Source organism: Thermoascus crustaceus (assembly GCF_041956765.1).
Source record: "Thermoascus crustaceus strain CBS 181.67 unplaced genomic scaffold VTN00scaffold_9, whole genome shotgun sequence".
NCBI classification, from domain to species: Eukaryota; Fungi; Ascomycota; class Eurotiomycetes; order Eurotiales; family Thermoascaceae; genus Thermoascus; species Thermoascus crustaceus.
Genome location: NW_027192535.1, coordinates 1265438 through 1286582, shown reverse-complemented (window position 1 = coordinate 1286582; position 21145 = coordinate 1265438). Strand labels below are relative to the sequence as shown.

General features: G+C 47.4%; 8 protein-coding genes across 8 annotated transcripts; 4 read left to right on the top strand and 4 right to left on the bottom strand.

Annotated features, from left to right (window-relative positions):
• Nucleotides 1-1687: 1687 nt before the first annotated feature.
• VTN00DRAFT_10444 (uncharacterized protein) lies at nucleotides 1688-2367 on the top strand (the record flags this gene model as incomplete). The annotated part of the gene is made up of 4 exons (XM_069427101.1): nucleotides 1688-1714; nucleotides 1875-2083; nucleotides 2149-2246; nucleotides 2306-2367. 4 exons carry the CDS (start codon nucleotides 1688-1690, stop codon nucleotides 2365-2367), a joined length of 396 nt encoding a protein of 131 aa, XP_069284206.1.
• Nucleotides 2368-2637: 270 nt separating this feature from the next.
• On the bottom strand, nucleotides 2638-3433 carry VTN00DRAFT_10443 (uncharacterized protein; the record flags this gene model as incomplete). The annotated part of the gene is made up of 5 exons (XM_069427100.1): nucleotides 2638-2721; nucleotides 2780-2982; nucleotides 3043-3248; nucleotides 3302-3318; nucleotides 3374-3433. 5 exons carry the CDS (start codon nucleotides 3431-3433, stop codon nucleotides 2638-2640), a joined length of 570 nt encoding a protein of 189 aa, XP_069284205.1.
• A 486-nt stretch (nucleotides 3434-3919) lies between these two features.
• Nucleotides 3920-4999, top strand: VTN00DRAFT_10442 (uncharacterized protein; the record flags this gene model as incomplete). The annotated part of the gene is made up of 3 exons (XM_069427099.1): nucleotides 3920-4173; nucleotides 4233-4311; nucleotides 4370-4999. The coding sequence occupies 3 exons, from the start codon at nucleotides 3920-3922 to the stop codon at nucleotides 4997-4999; spliced, it is 963 nt and encodes a 320-aa protein (XP_069284204.1).
• A 514-nt stretch (nucleotides 5000-5513) lies between these two features.
• On the bottom strand, nucleotides 5514-7191 carry VTN00DRAFT_10441 (uncharacterized protein; the record flags this gene model as incomplete). Its single annotated transcript, XM_069427098.1, has 2 exons — nucleotides 5514-6338; nucleotides 6388-7191. The coding sequence occupies 2 exons, from the start codon at nucleotides 7189-7191 to the stop codon at nucleotides 5514-5516; spliced, it is 1629 nt and encodes a 542-aa protein (XP_069284203.1).
• A 1140-nt stretch (nucleotides 7192-8331) lies between these two features.
• On the bottom strand, nucleotides 8332-10602 carry VTN00DRAFT_10440 (uncharacterized protein; the record flags this gene model as incomplete). The annotated part of the gene is made up of 7 exons (XM_069427097.1): nucleotides 8332-8710; nucleotides 8759-9072; nucleotides 9120-9269; nucleotides 9321-10007; nucleotides 10056-10174; nucleotides 10229-10307; nucleotides 10372-10602. 7 exons carry the CDS (start codon nucleotides 10600-10602, stop codon nucleotides 8332-8334), a joined length of 1959 nt encoding a protein of 652 aa, XP_069284202.1.
• A 237-nt stretch (nucleotides 10603-10839) lies between these two features.
• VTN00DRAFT_10439 (uncharacterized protein) lies at nucleotides 10840-15263 on the top strand (the record flags this gene model as incomplete). The annotated part of the gene is made up of 4 exons (XM_069427095.1): nucleotides 10840-11051; nucleotides 11105-11205; nucleotides 11265-14753; nucleotides 14827-15263. The coding sequence occupies 4 exons, from the start codon at nucleotides 10840-10842 to the stop codon at nucleotides 15261-15263; spliced, it is 4239 nt and encodes a 1412-aa protein (XP_069284201.1).
• Nucleotides 15264-15781: 518 nt separating this feature from the next.
• VTN00DRAFT_10438 (uncharacterized protein) lies at nucleotides 15782-17190 on the bottom strand (the record flags this gene model as incomplete). The annotated part of the gene is made up of 10 exons (XM_069427094.1): nucleotides 15782-15848; nucleotides 15932-16010; nucleotides 16149-16167; nucleotides 16226-16272; nucleotides 16338-16409; nucleotides 16470-16512; nucleotides 16768-16833; nucleotides 16972-16984; nucleotides 17051-17091; nucleotides 17164-17190. The coding sequence occupies 10 exons, from the start codon at nucleotides 17188-17190 to the stop codon at nucleotides 15782-15784; spliced, it is 474 nt and encodes a 157-aa protein (XP_069284200.1).
• A 255-nt stretch (nucleotides 17191-17445) lies between these two features.
• VTN00DRAFT_10437 (uncharacterized protein) lies at nucleotides 17446-19008 on the top strand (the record flags this gene model as incomplete). Its single annotated transcript, XM_069427093.1, has 3 exons — nucleotides 17446-17569; nucleotides 17626-17713; nucleotides 17778-19008. The coding sequence occupies 3 exons, from the start codon at nucleotides 17446-17448 to the stop codon at nucleotides 19006-19008; spliced, it is 1443 nt and encodes a 480-aa protein (XP_069284199.1).
• Between the last annotated feature and the right edge of the window lie 2137 nt (nucleotides 19009-21145).

The window sequence follows — 21145 nt, the reverse complement described above, 5'->3', positions numbered from 1 at the left end:
TCGCGAACTAGGGATGGAGAGATTGAACGAAAGAAAGTTCTGCGACAAGTCTACACTTTCGACTGAAAGAAGCATGTCTGGAGAGGTTAATATAAGGCTTGCGTCGATCCTTATGTAGAAAGGGCCACGTACCTGTTGCACAAGCTCGCAAAAGTTCAGAAATAGAGTGACAAGAATGAGATTCCCGTGACTGTCTGTATTGAGAGCAAACCATGGCCGAAAGTAGGCTATGAATCCTCTCCTGGATGTGCTCCTGGCTCCAATTGCATGACAATTCGATTAGGCGAACAAGGAGCCAAGCATATAAAGGTGCATGTATATCCTTGTTCAGAAGCTCTGGGTCAGAAATTTCAACTAGGGCTTGAGGGGCTTTCTCGATAGCCGCTTGGATAATGTCCAGACAATCAGAAATCTGCCCTTCGAACTCGTCGTTCGTGGGAAGCTTGTCCGCGGGACCATATTCGAGGCCAGCCTTTAAAACAACACATATCAATTTATTGACGTCTGTGACGTTGTCGTCAAGACGCAACTGGCTGCAATTAGCCTTAAGGAGCTCGTGGCGGAGTTGAGAGAATGTCTCCCGGTCCAAATGATGCTCTTGGCCCACTTGTGAGGATAGGTGCGGCGCGAGTTGCGCTGCAAGAATAGATGAGGCAGGCTCTGTCGATTTGTAGCTACCATTTCCTGGTCTTAGATATCGAGATCTTGTTACATCATAAGCAGCCATGACTGACGCATGCATACAACGTCCATAAGCGATTATTTGAACTTCGGAGATTAGCAACAGTCAAATGCTTAGGACGGGACTAAAGTTTGGTGTGGACCGCCCACCCGGGCGATCGATAATACATCCCTGTTCCGATGTATTAATACGCACAAACCATACAGTAACAAACAAGTTGCGACAAGCACACCTCTCGATTTGCCAACCACGAGGTCAAAAGGTTTTATGCTGAATCAACGGCAATCACTACATCTGAATCTAGGTATGAAACCAAGACTTTCCTTTTGCTTGCAGAGGGTGCGTTGTTGTGAAATATCTAGATTTCTCTATGATCTTTCTTTCCTTTTTCTTTAATCGGTGGTGGAAATTTCGCAAAACGTTTTCGATTTGATTACATAGCGCTTAACTATCTGGGCTAATTCTTTTTTTGTCTATAACTTCAGTTTCTCAGACACCTTGATGCTAATATCAATATATCTTCGCAGGTCTTTTCCTACGGGCAATCATTTTTACGCTCCCAAACCCCTTTATTGATTATTGGTCTTGAAGAACATAGCTCATTGAGTTGTGTGGTTTCTTGAGAATCTACTGAAGGACGCCAGGCTTTACAAAAGCTGTAATTGTCATAGACTACGCAATATTAGTGTCTCGTGGAGAGTCTATCATCGATTACTCCATATTACCTTCGAATCATAGAGAGACAAGGAGAATTGTTGCTGCATGGATTGAATCAAAAATGCCACTGACTAATAGCTTCGAGCAAAGTCCTGAAAAGCTGGTCCTTGATGAAAGAAAACACGAGCAATTCATGAAGGAGGCTTTACTGATGGTATTTATTGCTATCTCTGTTCCATTTTATATAAAGATGCTAATGCACGTGTATAGGGCGAAAAGGCGTTAGAGGCAGGTGAAACGCCCGTAGGGTGTGTCTTGGTCTATAATGGGAAAATCGTCGGCTCCGGAATGAACGACACAAACAGATCTATGAATGTATGTCCTTTCAATCATCGAGTAATTCATTCACGGGTGCAGTGCAGCAGCCCAAGGTGGACTGCTCAATATGCAATTTATTGAGCCAATTTCGTCGCACTATTATCCTTGTGCTCTACAACTACTTAGTGCCGCATGCATCTCAGCTGAACCGGTACAGGGTACCAGACATGCAGAGTTCCTAGCTCTCGAGGAAGTGCTCCGAACGTACCCAAGGTCGATATTGCGAAACACGGATCTCTACGTGACAGTCGAGCCTTGTGTCATGTGTGCGTCCGCTCTCCGACAATATCAAATAAGAAGAGTATATTTCGGTTGCGCCAATGAACGTTTTGGAGGCACAGGAAGCGTGCTGTCATTGCATTCTGAGTTAGTCATATCCCAGCAAGATTCCATCAGTTAAAAAAGAGTGCTTATTGATGGGTTTCTGCTAGTCCCGGAATAGATCCACCATATCCAGTCTATAGTGGCTTATTTCACAAAGAAGCGATCATGTTGCTGCGTAGGTTCTACATTCAAGAAAATGAAAAAGGTAAGTTTCGATCTTATCAGGACATAAGGCCTTAGGTCACTAATGACCATGATCTCCAGCACCCAATCCTCGACCCAAGAAGAACAGGGAATTAAAAACCAGCTTTGGGAATGAACCCTGAAATAATTACAGAGAAAACTATACAGATGATAAACAGATCACATAGCAATGCTAGCTCCCTGGATTTCCTAACTTCCATGGTCAAATTCGCTACAATAGAGCGGCTTAAAGTCAAATCTTCGGATTCGAGATATGGGACGAATGGGGATGTAAATACTATTCTTTAATACTTCGAAGTGTTCGAATCACGTTTTACCAGGGACATCACACAAATTCTTAAGAGACAGCGAGGTGCATTTGATTCACAGTTGTCTCTCGATCCTCGGCCGCTTCATGCTGACTGTGCCTTGGCCAAGCGCTCCGCTTCCAGTTCCCTCTCGGCTTGCTGATAGTATTTGGCTGTGTCAACGCCGTGCTGGATGACTCAAAATTAGTACGCATTGGGAAGATGCAGGTGACTCAGATGGGCATACATGATTATGGTTGACAATGTTAAACCAAGGAAGAACATGGACAAACAGCTCTGAATAGCGAGAGTTTCTAGCAGCCACACTCTGAAGGTATGGCGATAGCTTTGAAGTGCCGTAGAGTGGCTCTCCCTTCTTCACTTTATCGACCATTTCCCGCATATCCATTTCTACCTCTCTCGAGTTTTCCGTGAAGCCGTAGAAGCGGTCTACCTATGGATAAGTCTCGATGGCCAACTTAACGAGATCATTGTGAACCCTTGACGTACTGCAGGATCGTTGATAAAAGATATGCAAGCCGCCAAGTAGGCCAATGGCTGTTGCAAGCCGCATTAGAGGTGGAAATCCCCCCTTGCCCACATGAGATGGGCTGACTCTTTCCATCACCCAGAATGCAAGAGGGGAGATAGCGGCCATACCGCCGGCCACTGCATAATCAGATGGCCTAGCATATCTAATTACTCGTCTCAAGTGCCTGTAATCATGTCAGGTGTCTTCGGGTATAAACAGGGTGGCTGGAGACCATACGGGTCGGAGTCGATCAACTGTAGGCGTAATTAGCAAGAAACTTTCACCACCACAGGGACTCAAGCGTCATACTGGATAGTCTGTATTGGCCCGCTTGGGCGGAACAAGCACCCTTTGGTTTTCGGCAGCCATGCTTTCACGCAAGTGTCGCCCAATATTCCTCAGGTTATAGGCCGATGAACCTGGACGGACCGTGGAGTCGTCGGGCCTACCTTATGGACGTGGAGGTGGTGCTAAGACCCCCGGCTCTTGGAGAAGTGTCTAGCCGGTATGGGTATAGTTTCTTGTCCACTCCCGCAAGGTAACCCCATGGTGCATTATTGCGGGTGAGCCCGCTGCCGGTGCCCACGCCCCCAACCGTTACGTGTCTTTCGACCGTGTGTCAGTCGCGTCCATGACGCGCGGGCATTCGGATACCTAGATTGGCACCTAACTGACCTTATCTCGATACTTACCTCACGGCTAAGGTACATTAGGTAGGTACCTACCTTACCCAGCTAAAGTAACCTAGGTAGAATTACTTTTCCATTAACCACGGATAAAAGAAAAAAAGTCTTTGTCTTTATGACATAACATCAACCTGTACTTTGCCAGCATCGACATCGACCTTCTAGCAACATGACCGATAATCGTGACGACAAGGCGGCGCACGGCCGCCCCAAGGCCCTTCCTTCGGATGACATCGGTGATCTTTTCGACTACGATGTCGGCCTTGATGAAGTGCTCAGAGACGTTGATACAAAATCCCAGGCAGCAAATGCCGATACTCACAAGCCTTCTGCAACAGCTGCTTCAGGTGCCGGTTTAGGCCTGGACGAGGAAGTTAAGGTCTCCAAGAGAAGGCAGCCCATTGCGAAGCTTGATGAGGCTTGGTGAGCCTCAATCCTCGAAAAGCACATTGGGAAGTCTGTATACTGACGGCTCGTTTAAGCCTACTTTCGCGGTCAGGTATCCCAAAACTACGCAGCTCGGCGAAAGCAAAGTTGAAGTTCAAGGGCAAAGGCTACGAGGTAAGAGTGGAACACAGGCTGTTTTGACGATTCTGTCAATAACAAGACCGTACTCCAGTTCCAAGACGCAGCGCGCCTGCTTAACTTCTACCAGCTTTGGCTCGATGACTTGTTTCCTCGTGCTAAATTTGCTGACGGTCTTGCGATAATCGAGAAATTGGGGCATTCAAAGCGGATTCAGATTATGCGACGAGAATGGATCGATGAGGATAAACCAAAAATGGATAAGGGTGACAATGACTCTTCTCAGGAATTCCATTCCTTGGATAGAAGCCCGAACGCTTTGCAGCTCCCATTGGATAACCTGATGACCGATTCGGACAACCGAATGCAGACGATGCCACAATCTGAGATGGACATATTGAATAATAGTGACGGGCAGCCGATGAAGGACAACACTTCCTCGCTTATCAACGGCGTTTCAACGGAGGAAAGACATTTATGTGAAGGCAGCGCCCGAGAGGACGGGGAAATATTCTCTTCGGCAGATGACGATGGTCGAAAAGACGTTGTAAATGGAACCATGACCGTGGATGATGACCTGGAAGCGCTACTGGTTGAGGAGGGCGCCAACCTGGACTCCGATCGTCATACTTATCTAACGGAAACCGATGCTAGGTCCCTGTCCCCCAACGACGATTTCGACGATGATATTGAGGCTATGAGAGAATTGCAGATTCTCCAATAGCCGATCATCTATTAGAAGCATGTGATATTCCAAAAGCTGACCCTTGTTTCATGTCGATAATTCCTTACTATAGGCGGGATACAAAGTTAACGAGGTCGCGTCTGACGGATGAAAATGATACCAATTTCTACTCACACCTTGAGGATACTATTTCTGTGGCTTGACAATATTTTATTCTCAAATCATCGCTCACCGGAAGCGCAGTGGTACTAAACTTAAAGCGAACTATGATTAAGGTCCTGAAACAGAATACGAATAGTTTTCTTAAGTGTATTAAAAAAAGATGGGGCAACGCACGTTGTCAAAAGTCAACCACAACTAGGACCATTGACTTGGGTGGTTGCGCGTGCTGATAAATGTACCCGGATGGCATAAACGAGAAAAGAACAAACAGAGCGGAATACGCACGAAACCTTCACAGGAATACAAAAGTTCCAGAAACATTTGTTGAGGAGAAAGGCGTCCAGATAAGCCACCAATTTAAACAAATAAACACTCAAATAGCAGAAAAGACTTAGACACCAGCAGGTTCAGTGAAAACCGAGAATTGCCCGCCACCGCCAGCCCAGTTGAGCTTCTTCCCGCGAAGAGCAGTATTCTCTATAATTGTGGCCACTTCCACATCATCTTGGGTCCCCAATCCAGTTTGGTAGGTAGCAGAAAAGCCCCAGGACCAGGCACGGCCATCAGTATCAATGGCAAGAGAGTGATCGGAGCCTGCTGCTACGACGCTCGCTTTAATTCCTGGAACGGCCATGGGGTCAATAAGAATGCGTGGGCGGCCACGTTCGTCCTTGATGACCGCAGATTCAGGGAGGCTGTCAATCTTCAGACCGGTCTGGTAGCCGTCCACACGGCCCCACACGAGACAATCTCCATTACTGGTAAGTGCGAGCGAATGATGAGCACCACCGCATAGCTGCGTGACTTGCTTTCCTGAAAGGGGTTCGACGACTGTAGGGTGGAGGATGGCGGCTTCATCCTCCCCAGCTCCTTCACGGATGCCCGTCTCGCCAAAGCTGTTGAGACCCCAGGCATATACCTTGCCAGATTCATGAATAGCAAAAGAGTGGAACGCTCCGCAACCAACTTGTACAATGTTCTTCGGGAGGCCGAATTCACGGGGCTGAAGGCCATTCAGCTTGTTGCGTTCAACAATGCGACGGCCAAGTTGATGCTGTTCACCAGAACCCCAGGAGAACACAGCACCCTTATCTCCAAGAGCAAGAACATGATTATCGCCACAAGCCAGATGCTTAATCTTCTTGAGCGATGGGATGAGAATCGGTGTCCTCTGGACGCGATGCTCAGGATCAAAGCCGAGAATGCCATCATTGCTCTGTATCCAGAATTAGCTTTGTGCATCCGCTGTAGCATGGAAATCTTACCCGGAACGTTCCCCAGCCATACACCAGACCGTCGTCCGTAAGAGCAAAGCTGGAGCTGTCACCCGCAGCCACTTCGACGAAGACAGTCCCCTCTGGGAAAGAGTCGGACGGGATAGCAGTAGGGGTAGACTCGTAAGGATTAAGCCCGCTGTCACTCTCGTCGTCTGAGTCGGAGTCGCTTTTATTGTTGTCATCTATATCCTTGTACCCCCCTTCCCATGTTGTGTCTCTTCCCAATGCGCCTTGGTCGTTCACGCCCCAAGTGAGGATCTTGTTGTCATGAGTAAGGGCAACGCAGTGCATGCCGCCAACGGCCACCTGAACAACGCCAATTTCATCTGCAGAAAGGAGGTGATTAAGACGAGGACGTTTGACATCGACGGCATTTTTGGCTGTCCCCAGACCAAGCTCCCCGGAGCTTCCCTCGCCACAGACGTACACGTTCAGCTTAGTGGTAGGAGCTTGATTGATTACGACCTTGGGCTTAGGCTTTGCAACACGAGCCTTCTTGCGCTCCCGTAGAGGTGCTTCATCAGTGACTTCTGCCTTGCGCTTCTTTGGCTCCGGAGCGGAAGGTAAAGTAGCAGTTTTCGAGGACTTGCGCGGTTTGGCGATGACTGTTTTCTCTTGCTTTGTCTTTGCAGGTAATTTGCTCTTTGCAGTGCTCAGATTGCGACTGCCCTTAGCAGTGGCTTGGACGCCTCTTGTCGCAGCAGCAGCAGTAGTTTTCTTCGTTGCAGTTGCGGTAGCAGATTTTGCAGAAGCTTTGGCTGCAGCCGTAGCCGCAGCTTTCTTTGGAGGCATTGTCAAACTAGGCACCTGTTAAAGGAGTAGACACAAAAAGAAGAGAAGGAGATGTATGCACAGTGGATATATGTAAAGAAGTGAAATGTGAATGCTGGAAGAGGGACACTGGCGAGAGCTCTTTATGGTGGAAATGAATTTGGAAACAGAGACACGTTCTGGTCGGTTGTTGTGGTGGTAGGGGACGCGCTAGCTCAGCTTTGTCAGAACACCACATTCCGACTAGGTAGATTACGCGGTAAATGTCTTTACACACATGAAGCTCCGAGGACAAGTTCAACAAAATCATAGCTTTCTCGATATTACCCGGTTGTTTTGCTGGTATGGAGGTAAACGATTCCTTTATTTTGACACTATTACCCATGCATTGAAGGATGTTTCAGCCAGGAGTATTTGGCAAACGCTGCTATCGTCCATGGATTCTCTTAAAAATTGGACGTCTTCCTATTCAGCCGAAACTGCAGTTCTCCCATCTCCAGATTCATCTGTAAAGTGCCTCTACAGAAGAGATGTTGAACAGCTCGTACATACTGTACATGCATATATTCGAGGTGGTCCAAGATGTTTCTATGACAACCAGTGTGCGTTAACGATTGACTAAAATTTCCGTCTTCCTTAGTGGCTTATTAATACAAACAATGGGCTAATAATGTTAAGAATGCCGCCATTCTACTACTAGCGCACGTGGAAAATCAGAACCTATGCTTGACGAGATGAGAAAACTTCTCATTTCCGTCTCCCATTGTCTACCAGAACTGGACACACTATCCCAGAGTACCTTTTCGGAACTACCATGGATAAAATCTGCTAATGACGAGCTAGCACCCGTAATGAAAATTTGAAATGCCTCATCCAGGTGGCAGACTTGCTTGCTGATCTTGGTCTACCTTGTTTTGGTATTCCACATGTGGATTGTTCTGGCTTGCTGCTCAAAATTAGACACTTCAGTATGGATACTTTACAGCAGATCTGCCTTGAACTGCCTTGAAGTATTGATCACTTTCAACAATATGCCGCGCAATTTTTACACTGATCAAGGTGCGCCATGCTTTAAGCTGCCTCGCATTGAATGCTGAATCTGACCTCTGATACTATGAATATGGAATATCACCTGTTTGCTGAAGACTTAAGAGGTACGTTTCACTTTACACCGGCTTCTGTAGGCCTGCCGTCCTGAGAGGCAGCAGGAGGCGTTGGTTTGTCGGACGCTACCATGTTCTCATTGCCTTTCTGCCCGTGAGCAGGTTTGTTGGGTGCATTCTCAGGTTCGTCGTTCGACGCTTTGACTGGTTCTTCGGGACTCTGAGAGTTTTCGAACAGCACCTTTATATTTTTGCCGTCTTCGATCTTGTCAAATTGGTTTATCTTACTCCTGGAGGCTAGTCGCAACGTCCGCCAAATCTTGCTTGCTTTAGCTCTCATCGCATTGTCCTTATCTTCCTTTGTCTTGGCCATGTCAATGTCAAAGTCGTCATCGACAATACCCATCATAAAAGAGTCCGGTGCGGGTGTAGAAAATCTTGCAAGCAGTTAGTTCCTTTTCTTGTCCTTGGAGTGACTCACCTACCGGTCTGGTTCTTTCAAGCGTTCGAGGCTGGCTAGGTTCTCCCCGTCAGAAAGGAATCTCAAATCAAGCGAGCCCATTGGCGAAGGGCGAAGGCGTTTGTTCGCGTAGACCTTAGTCGCAGTATCCCGGGCACCTAGGTAGTCTTCAACCGACACAGGCGGGCGTTCAATGAGTGGACAACCTTCCGCCTTCCAGCGGACCCAGTTCTTGTCTCTCGAAAGAACAGTGTCCACCATTCGGTAGTAAAATTTCCCGCCCACACCTTGTTGGAGATAGTCCGCGATGGCATCCCTGATTTGTGTTGCCCACTTGGCCTATATGGAATTAGGGAAATCCATTAAACGAATGAGGATAGACTTACATCATCCTCGCTCAAGACATAACTATATAGGACGGACTTGTTTGTCAGGTCTGCTAGTTTTGCTTTCGCCTTCGGCGTAAGGGAGAGCACAAAGTCGAGGACGATTAGAGCCTGCACCAAAATGTGCCTTCGAAAAGCAATATCATTCACCTATATCCGTGGTCAGAATACAGAAGAAACATTGCCAACTCGATGAATTACCTCCAGGTCGAATAAGTCCCGACTCGTGAGATACTTTGGATTAAAGCTGGTTGCAATTTCGCTCTCATCTCCCATTCGCTTTCGCTTTGTACCCCTCCGGAGTTCTTCGGATCCCTTAACAAAACCTCTACTGTCGAGGTCCGTGTTGACACGCTTAAAAGTGTCAAGGGTCGCTTCAAGTCCTACTTTAAAGGACGCAAAGTGCTGGGGGTTGAATAATCTCGTCGGCGCAGAAAAGTACGACTGCAAGTCCCAGAATATCGGATAAAGGGCATCCAAGTCCACGGGCTGCTCTGCACTAGAGATCTTTCCTTCAGGAACGGCGAAATCTGGTTGTTTCTGCGTTTCGCCATTGACTGCTGGTGAGCCTTCTATATCCTGTCGTGCCTGCACGCTGGAAAATTTCTGGCTCTCAGTGCGTCCAGATACTATATTCTCATCTGAAGCACTCGCTTCTATTTTGCCGTTTTCTCTTTTTGCTGGTTTGGAAATTTTATCGAAGGTAGTAACATTTTCGGTATGATACTCGCCTCTAAGGTTGACCGAACTTTTATCACCGAGTGGAAAGCTTTGGAATAGAAAAATGAAAACTCTTCCGCAAAAGACGGTATCCTCAGCTCTAGACAGCCTTCGAAGGAGTTCATTGCAGGACCGGAGGATGATCAAACTCTTCTGCTTGAAATGTTTCTACAGCGATATCAGTAAATGGATCCTTGAACATCCTTGCGAACATACCGCAGTGTTACGCTCTCTCCTCGACTCCAGATAATCGAAGACCTTCCGGCATCCGTCAATTGTCTGGCTATCAAGCAGCTCCTCGATTAGCCAGAATATCAGACCAGGCTCGCATCGTTCTAGAATATGTTAGGTCGTGTACAGCCAAAACAGACATTTAGATACCGACGAACCATTATCGGAGAATATAGAGACGATATCGAGAAGATTCCATACTTGTACGAAGGAAGGGTCGTCAATAGATGTGGTGGCCTGGAGAGTTGAAGACAGTTAGATGATAAATGCAGTTGAATAAAGCGTAGAGAGGAGAGTATACCAGAAGATCGTAGAACTTTTCCCTGAAGGCTGTTTCAACAGCAGCATAATAAACTTGCTGGCCGTGTGCCTTCAGTGAGCCCTCATCTACTGGGATTTGCCATATTGCATCGCCCAGATCCGCCTCCGTCAATGGGGGCTCAATTTGTTTGTCAGGTTTCGCTTCTGTCGCTTTTGAGAGGAGATCATGGACTAGCTTCCTGTATGCCTTCACAGATTCTACATCCGACATCCTCACGGCAGACGGTGCGGGACTTTGAAAGTTGACGTCGAGTGGTGTAAATCCGTTAAGTATTGCAGGTGACTGCCTTTTGAGTAGATCGGGGTAGTACCTAAATGCGGCTCTGCGGAACCTAAACGCTTAAGCGCAGATACTTCCGTGTTTGCAGGGACATGCGCAGATAGGCCGGTCGGGCTAACCTTGAGAGCACTCAACCTCTAAGGAACGGGTCTACAAATGTGTTCTGCCATGGCGCAGAGCCTTGATACTAGACCGACCGTGAGCGACTTTCAAGAAGAAAACAGGTGGGTGAGTCTTGCAAAGACTCACTGGCTCACGCAGTCCAAGGTCCGCGGGCCGAAGCAGGATGCCATCAAGAAGGATTTCTGGGATCCACTGGAAGCTGAAGGGTTTCCTCTTCGCTCACTCTTAATTTTGGAGAATCTCCATATGTTGGAGAGGTAGGTTGCTGGTCATCACGCTGGTTTTTTTGTGTAAGCTAACTTTACTGTAGGTTCCTTTGGCCAACATATACGGAAGACGCGTCAAACTATCATGTTCTGCTCATTGCTGTCATTGTAAGCATCAAGCAGCGTGAGCATCTACTAACATGGGGTTAGTTGCTATGCATCAGGAACGCAAAGTTTCATAGAATGCTGACCCGAATATATTAGAGCACTTTACAGACAGACCTGATGATTTTTCCAACTTATTTCGCCGTATCCTCTCCATGAGCCTTGATCGGTCGATTTCTATGTCTTCCCGACTCTCCCTCCTCTCGTTTATTATCAGCGCTTTTCAGTCTCTTGAGAATGGTTTAATCCGGAAGGAATGCGCACCACTGGTTTCAATTTCTATATGGCATAACCTTTCAAGTGAGGAAGCTAGGGAACGAGTACTTGAGAAGACGCCTACACTGAAGAAAGCATGGAGAGCAGCCGCGAAGCGATACGATGCCGCAGACGAGTCCACAAAGGCTAGAATTAGATTCGAGCGTTCCTGGCTGTATACGATGCTCTTGGATTTCATGCAGAGATTGAACGGCTCAGAGAAGGATCGGACGGAGAACTTACGATATTGCGAACGGTTCCTGGAGCTGCTTGTTGACCTAGACAGTCAGCTTCCAACAAGGCGCTACGTCAATACCCTGTTAAAAGACCTGAACATTCTTCCCGTAATCCGCCTTTCGCAACTCTATCACGACCAGGAAAATGCGCTATTCCGTGATTTCTATTCTCTGCTAAGACATTTTATCAATTTTGCTATTGATGATTACACAGGCGAGCCTCTCTCTTCACAGGCGGTATACGATATCCATTGTCGAGAGCTGGCTCAGCTGCAGAGGACCGCTATAAAATACTTCAAGGACAAGCTGACAATTCTTGCGTTGTCGAATTATGGATCCATTGAACAGCGCTCAGAGCTCGAGGGTCATTTGGCTGCTCTGGAAGATTCTGAGCTACATAGCTTGTGTTCCCACCTTGGTTTCAGGACCAGTTATCCAAAACAGGCACAGATATTACCTGATCGACGCCTCTATCTGGAAATACTCCTGTCTTTCTTTGAACGCAAGCCTTCATTTCAGGAATCAGCTTCATGGCTGAGTGTGACTCCTACCGAGGAGAGCCTTTATGATCCTGCATTGCTGCGAAACGAGACATACGATGGGTCAAGGCCTCTTGCGATCCCGAAACTTAACCTTCAGTATCTGAGTTTGGGGGATTTCGTGTGGCGTTCATTTGTTCTTTACCGCTCTGAAGCGTTTTTTGAAGTCCGCAAAGACATGGAAGCGATTGTCAAGCGTATGCAGCCGACTGCTAGCAAGGAGAATAGAGACGTGACGTTTGAAGGCTTTTCACGAATGGCTATTCCGATCTCTAAGCCAGCCATTATTGAGGTGGCACCGCCTAAGGTCGGATCGACAATACCTGCCTTTGTGAGGGCTGAGATAGCTCTTGAAGTGGGACGTTTGGGTGAAAATATACGGAAAGAGTGGGAATCGCTCCGCCCAGATGACGTCGTATTCCTGCTTGCTGTGCAGCCAGGAAATCCGACACGACTTCCGCTTAGCGGATCTAGAGACCGTTCTTTGGCCGGTGTCCCGCGTCTAATGCATATTCGGCCAGCAGAGGTTGTCCAAATGCTCGATGAGAATGGTCGTCCGTTGCGTGAACCTCAGCCTGGTCAAATGAATGGCTATACTCACAGACCCCGCCTCAGGAGACTGCTCGTGAACTTGGACGCAACAGCTTTCAAAGCAGATAACGACAAAGTTTCCAACGGGAAACAGGATATTTATCCTTTGCTAAATGTTATCGCCAGAAGAAAAGGAAGGGAGAATAATTTCAAGCCTATTCTTGAGACAATGCAGAAATTGACCGTTTCCGATATAGCCCTTCCTTCTTGGCTTCAGGAGATCTTCCTTGGGTACGGTGACCCGGTCGGAGCTCGATATACAGAGTTGCCTAATCGAGTCAAATCCGTCGACTTCAGGGATACTTTCCTGGACTGGCAACATCTGGTGGAAAGTTTTCCTGGGAAGACTATCGAACCTTCGGGAAATGAAACGTCTAGTTTTGGACCACCATATATCCTGGAGTACATCGACGAAACATCAAAAACCGGCACGCTGAATCCGTCGAAGAAGAGGAGACGGGATCAAGTTGAAGTTCAAACAGCGCCTGGCTCAGTGCTTGTGTCAACATACAAGCCGCCAAATCCTGGACCATACCCGGTAGATGCTCCCAAATTCAATAGTATCCGTTTTACTCCTGCTCAAGTGGAGGCAATCTCATCAGGGACGCAGCCGGGCCTCACTTTGATCGTTGGCCCTCCGGGCACTGGAAAGACGGATGTCGCAACCCAGATAATCAATAATATCTATCACAACTTCCCCAACGAGAGGACCCTGCTTGTTGCACACAGCAATCAAGCTCTCAATCAGTTATTCCAGAAAATTGTTGCCCTCGATATTGATGAGCGGCACCTTCTGCGGCTTGGTCACGGAGAAGAGGAACTGGAAACGGAGTCCAGCTACAGCAAGTATGGGCGTGTTGAATCGTTTCTTGAAAATCGTGCGCGCTATCTCGCAGAAGTTAATCGACTCGCGATATCTATTGGGGCACAAGGCGCACATGGAAACTCCTGTGAAACTGCTGGATATTTTAACACCGTTTATGTCCAGCCGGCCTGGACTAAATTTTGGGACAAAGCGCGCTCCGAGAATTGCTCGAAAGAGGAAATTATTGAAGCTTTCCCATTCCATGCATATTTTTCGAATGCACCACAGCCCGTCTTCGATCCTAACGCTTCCAAAGATACCCTCTTAGATGTCGCGGCTGGTTGTCAACGGCACATTGATAAGGTGTTCTCCGAACTTGAGGACATCCGTCCATTCGAAATCCTGCGGCTTCCTCGAGACAAAGCAAACTATCTCCTTGTCAAAGAGGCAAGAATAATTGCAATGACCTCTACGCATGCGGCGATGCGACGACAGGAGATTGCTGACCTTGGGTTTCATTATGATAATGTTGTCATGGAAGAGGCGGCACAGATCACAGAGATCGAAAGCTTTATTCCATGCGCTCTTCAAAATATGAAGAACGGGGAGCTGCCGTTGAAGCGAGTCGTACTCTGTGGTGACCATCTACAGAATTCCCCTATTATCCAGAACCTTGCCTTCCGCCAATATGCCAACTTCGAGCAGAGCCTTTTCCTGAGGTTAGTGAGGCTGGGAGTCCCCGTTATCACTCTCGACCAACAGGGTAGAGCGAGACCCAGCATTGCAGAACTATTTAAGTGGCGGTATAAGCAACTTGGAAATCTACCAGTGGTCGAAACCGAACAGAAATTTAAGCAGGCGAACGCTGGTTTTCAATTCGATTATCAGTTCATCAATGTTCCCAACTACCAGGGCACAGGTGAAAGAGAGCCATCCCCCCATTTTATTCAGAATCTTGGTGAGGCAGAGTATGCCGTAGCTATTTATCAGTATATGCGGCTTCTTGGTTATCCTGCCTCGACTATATCGATCCTTACCACGTATGCTGGGCAGAAGGCATTGATCAGAGACGTCCTAAACCATCGCTGTGCCAGGAACGCATTATTTGGCATGCCCAAAATTGTGACCACTGTGGATAAATATCAGGGAGAGCAGAATGATTGTAAGACGACGCCTTTTTTTTTCTTTTTTCAACGCAAAATCTATTCATGCTTTTTGCTGACTCGTAATCTCAGATGTTATTCTCTCTCTCACGCGGACCCGGACAGTCGGCTATCTCCGCGATGTCCGCCGTCTCACGGTTGCCCTTTCGCGCGCACGCCTTGGCCTGTATATTCTCGGTCGACGCGATGTTTTTGAATCCTGTTATGAGCTCAAGCCGGCTTTTGATATCCTAACGCAGCGTCCAGACAAACTTATGCTCGTTCCAGGCGAGATGTTTCCGACTTCTCGATCCCTGGATGATAATGTACAAGGCACGCCGATGGAGGGCATTGAGCATCTCGGACAATATGTCTACGAGATGACGCAAGCAAAGCTCAAGTCGCTTGGTGGTGAAGGAGTAATAGTCGAGGATGCTAGGGCAAATGGAGAGGCCGTTGATGAGGATGAGATTATGTTGGGGGCCGGGGACGAAGAGGACGAAGATCCGCTGCATGAAAATGACATTTAACACACTAGAAAGACAGCGAAGTTTCTGTTATAGAAACAGCTTGTCTTATGCTGCGGCGACAGAACGTGCAGGAGTCCGCGGAGCGCAGGGGGTGTTATGGCGGATGACATTTTGACTGGAATTACGAAGTAGGAGTTTCCGCATGAAAATGCATAGTTCCCTGGACTTTGATGGTGTTGTATACATCGGTATTGTGTACTTTCTAGGAAAGCTTTGGGTTGTTTCGTGAGGCTTCCTGATCATCCCTTCTGGTTAAGCTTGGTTGTGGTCACTCTCAGTCAACAAGACAAGTTGATCCTCTGCCAAAAATTCCGACTTGTGCCAAGGAAGAATGCAGTTCCTTATCCGAAATTATGTGCGAGCATTGGAGGAACATAAAATAATGCACCTCTAGAACATGGATGTAAGTATCTGTGAGATTACACTACTTGACTGCCGATATCTAGGGGACCTTAAGCTATATAAAGAGAAAAAAAACTTTCCATTGTCTATCATAGCATCGGTCGAAAAGGACGACACTAGGCAGCTCGCCCGTTGAGCTCCTCTACAATGTTCTGCGGATCCTTATGGGCCAGTGCAATGTATCTGTAATATGTTAGACCTTTGCCAACGACCAATAAACCCATCTAGGATCCGGAGCGTTACAAGAGTAGGCCATGAATACTTACTTCGTGTGGCTACCCCTTGCAACGATTTCGTCCTTGCTGTTGGTGAATTTTATCGAGGTAAAGGCGAGGGTTTTACCGACTACATGTATTTGATGCAGAAATGATGTCAGCCTATATGTCGTGCATGGGGGTGGTGATTCAGTGTGATGATTGAAAACCAAGGATACGGCCAGCGCTATGCAAAATGTGTACCGAGATGAATCTACAAAAAACTTACATTTGTCACAAGTCGCCTCCTGAGGGGAGAATCAGTATTGTCATTTATACAAAATCAAAGGTAGTTCCATAACACACCGCCAATATCCTGTCACCAATTTTCCCCCCAGAGCTGAGATAAGTTACTGGATCAACCTGGCATTAGCAAGCAGACTTCTGATAAGGACTTGGATTATGGCATTCCACTCACCGCTGAGGTCTGTAGAAACACCAGTGGCAAAGAGTCCTCTGGATGCTACAGCAAGAGAGCCCCCGAGATCCACTAAACAAAAATTATTAGGACTGGGTGTACATGATGGTTCAGTTCAGTTGGATGACATACCCATGCTGGCAAGGGTGCCTCCATGGAGAATACCTAGTCGATTCTGTAAAAGGTCAATTGATGCCGGAAATGAACAAGAAGTTAATAACGGCAATCGATAATTAGAAAACTGGAATCCGGCAATGTGGTGATTGTCAAGTTGGCTCTAATGCCTGCAAAGAATAGAGCAGGACAAAGATAAACTTCTTTTCACATATTCTTAACCTGTATGATATAAGAAATAGCAGGTGCATTCACGACAGACTAGAACTATCCACATAACAAAAGCGACCACGGGAGTATTCACAGAGTTACTTACCGTGTGTTCCTTCTTAATGTCAAGTTCGAAGTTTACGACACCCGGCCTGGCTGCAGTCACACGAAGCTAGAGCATAGGAAAGGAGTAGTCAGCAAGACAACAAGTTCAAGTTGTCTTCAGAAATCGATCGAAACATGGAACGCTCCCCAATAGTATATATAATTAGACTGCAAACCCCAGAAAAGGGAAAAATTTTTTACTTACACTATCCAAGAGTCTATGTAATAAGAAATGTTGCTTTAATATCAGTTTGCACATATGGGAAGTGTTGTAGACAACCTACCGCGGCTCCAATCCTGAAGTAGCCCGAAAGGACTCCCATACCTGCTCGGAATTTGTGTCAATTGCTTCTCTTCTAGGAACACAATTAGTGATATCATGGAATGGACCACATACAGACTTAACAAATCTCAATGCAGTCATTCTTTTTTCCTTTTGATGTCCTGGCTGTCCTGCAATAATAATGATGCCAACACAAGTGATGTTGTTGGTATCCTCGGCAATGACATCGGAAAGGTCAGGATGACGGACTACGCTCTTGTGCCGACCCGCCACCCGGAGAAGCTCTTCGTTCTGGCCTGCTCAGTGACGCTTCCACTCCTGCCTATAGGTTGCAATCACGATATGGTAGAAAGATGACAGAGGTTATACTGTGACCTAGCCGTGCTCACAGGCAATATGTCTACAACTTCTTCACGTTCATTCGACTATCTAGAGGGTTTGCCTGGTACGGTCTTTTACAAGCTGTACCAGCAGCCGTCCACAGCTCTAGCGATCTTCAGGCGTATGCTGCCTGATCTAGGTATGTATTTTGCTCGTTTGCTTCTTAGGTAGCTCACTGTGTCTGACAGCACCCAGCAAAATGCTTTGTAATGGCCCTGCTTTACATGAAAGATCCTCTTCCAGCTGCAGATCTAGAGTTGTGGGCCAAACCAGAAAGCAAGAAGTGAGCATTGCATTACAAACAATGCTCTGGGTTCCGGGCAGCGAAGTATTGACTGGTTTGAAAGGGAACGAGACAATGCGCTTTCAATCCTCGGAAGGCTCCATATCCTTTCGAACACCACAACATCAGACAATGTTAGAGCTTACATGGTGACCAACCCGTTCGCGTCATCCCTGCGGCAGGCTCTTACGGGGGGTCAGACTAATCAGTCTTTTGGAGTGCCCTGCTCCCGGCCGGACGAGATCCCCATATCTGTGGCCGATCTTGATGAGTATGCAAGACGGCAGTGGGAAAGTGTCCTAGGATATATGGTGGGGACCAGCGGGATTGGTATACAACGCGAAGCGATCAACCTCAGTAAAGGCGTGAAACAGCTTCTTCAGGCTGGCCATCTTGTTGAGATTCGAGATCGGAAAGTCGAAATCACCCAAGATGGGTTCGCGTTCGTCTTGCAGGATGTCAACACGCAGGTCTGGCATATTCTCATCCTGTACGTTGAGAGCGCTGAAGCTATCGGGATGGACAGTGTCGAGGTCCTCTCGTTTATCTTTCTTCTCAGCAGTCTTGAACTAGGTCAATCCTATGAAAAGAAGCACCTTACATCCACTCAACTGCGCACTCTTACCGACCTCACCGATTTTGGAATCGTATACCAACACTCTCCACTCTCAGAAGCAACTCGCTTCTACCCTACTCGTCTGGCCACGACGCTCACCTCCGACTCTAGTGCCTTGAGTAATGCCATCTCAGGGACTCTCTCTGCCCCGTCAAGCGCATCAAGTGAGGCTGGATCAGGCTTCATCATCATCGAAACCAACTACCGCCTCTACGCCTACACCTCCTCACCACTTCAGATTTCCCTCATCGCGCTTTTTACAACGTTAAAATACCGCTTTCCGAACCTTGTCACGGGCAAGATTACCCGGCAATCCGTGCGCCGTGCAGTTGAGATGGGCATCACAGCGGATCAGATCATCTCGTACCTATCGACACATGCACACCCTCAGATGCGCAAGCACAATGCTTCAAAGACTACTTCTAATACGCTGGGTATGCCGCCGTCTGTCCTCCCTCCTACTGTAGTAGACCAAATCCGGTTGTGGCAGCTCGAGCGCGATCGGATCAAGGCAACCCCTGGGTTCTTATTCAAGGACTTTGTTAGTCTCGCAGAGTATGAAGCACCGTGCCGCTATGCGGAGGAGATAGGCGTGCTAGTGTGGAAGTCGGATAGAAAGCGTATGTTTTTTGTCACGAGGCATGAACAGGTTGCGGCGTTCTTGAGAAGTAGGAAATAAAATTAGTGGATTTGGTTTCCAAACCTTGTGTTAGATTAGTCGAAATACTGACTTTGCTGGGATATATTTGCGGTGGATAAAGTATTGGATTTGAGAACAGAGAAAAATCGCCATTGGGAACTATTTGGGTGGACACAATCTGAAAAACATCGGAAGGAATTGGTGCATATCTAGGCGTTGTTCCCTTGGGCATTGGTATTAAGGATTCCGAAGATGATGAAGCAAATCGCCTGTACAAATACTACACTGTACAATTCACATTTAAGGAGTACTAGAACTGAAGATGCTGAAGCAAGCAGAAGCAAAAATTCATTCCTTAATCAGGACTGAGGAGCCCATTGACTGTTTTGGATGCCTAGTCCATGCCATTTCTAACACTGTATTTAAACACCCACCAAGAAATTCACTCAAACCAGACACTGGACCTATCTCAGCAGAGACATGAGTTGGTTTTATCCAAATTTGAGAGTTGTCAGAAACATCACGACACTTAATCGATCTAATCTTTACCTATGTCGCTCAGAAAACTGAGAGTCCGATCCCTTCTCCAAACCTTCGACCGAGAAAGAACAGAAAAAGTAAAAATTTCCATCAAATAATACATCAAAGCTCGGATAAAAAATGGCCCGTGCATTCATGCTCGTAAAAGTAATCCAGGATGATAAGCAAATGAGTACCTAGGTGGGTTGATACAAGTAGCAGGGTAGGGTAATGTGTTTCTCGGGGATCAGCCGTCTTGGCAGTTTTCATCAATGACAGGGCGAGATGTTTTCTTTCAGAGGTCCGAAGACGAAGTTCTAGGACCTTGGTAGCAGAAGGAAGGACTGTTGTTAGAAGTTTAACACTCAGAGCCGCAAAAGCCGCCGCCAAGCCTTCCGCTGGCGGGGACCTTTGGGATAGGCGCCTTGGCGCCTTGGCGCGTCCGCCAAGAGCCCCGGCCTCAGCCGTTTCCAGATATACGCCATCTTCCATCCCATTGACGCTTGTTCCTCCTAAGTTACCCGCTTCGACCATGTAGTTGTAGCTGATCTGGCACCCAGTTCGACGTGAAGGGATGTTTTCTCTTATCATCACCCTTGCCTGTACTATTCCCTCTGGCACACGCCTGCGGTCGCTATGACTCCTGCGGTCTGCCAAGAGCCGCGGACCCCCCCGAAGTCCCCAAGGTTCTCACGCCTCTCCTGATTCCGCCATTCGATGGTCGACCTGTTCCCTTTCATCTACTGGCGGGGCTGGATATCAAGGTTCTTAGTGGTGTGTAAGTACAGCAGGTACTAGATGTACTCCGTACTTCCCTTCACCTGTTCTACGCCTTTGTCCATCTCTCCCACAGTCCCCACCCATACTAAGCATCTAGAAACAGACAGATCCCTACTTCGCTCTCATGGTAGAGTCGCAAATTGCAACATCTTTCTGTGGCCGCGCTTGTGGGGTTCAGTAATATTGTGACAGGCAATGGGATGTGGCGCCCCTAAACCTCTCTTTTTTTGTCTTTTTTTGCCCTCTATCTCTCCCTCTGGATCGCTGTTGCGATTGTCTAATGTAAGTAGTCGCTGTTGCTCCAATATCGAATACTTTTTTTTCTCTTTCCCTTCATTATTCGTGTCTCACGCAGAGGAAACCTGGCTTTGCGAACCTCGATAAATCCGCTTCTACCCTCTCCTTCCTTCGTTCTGGGCCTTTTGACTCCTGTCTCTCGATCTTTCAGTGCTTAAATCTAGACATTTCTCATCATTTCTCCTTTTACCTTTTCGACGACAATCTTCGCTGGCATTGGTCTCATCTGTTGAGCTGAGACAATGAAGCTCAACTCACCCTCTCTCATTCTCTCATTTCTAGTGCTGCAGAACGCAGCCGTTGCTGCAGCGCAGAGCTACAGTGGATGCCACAGCCATGGCGATGTCGAGTAGGCTGCTTCTCCTCTTTTCGGGCTCTTTATACTTATCTGGCTATTCAGGTATTGTTATGGCCCTAATGGCGAAGAGACGCCGATGACAGCTGTCGATACCATTGCGCCTACAACTTCAACCAGAGTCAGCCAAGCCAGCCCTGCGGGTATCACCAGCCCTGCCCGTCTCCCTCCCCGTCCGACTACCACCTTCCAGGTGACTGCTGTGACAGATTGTCATAAACATAG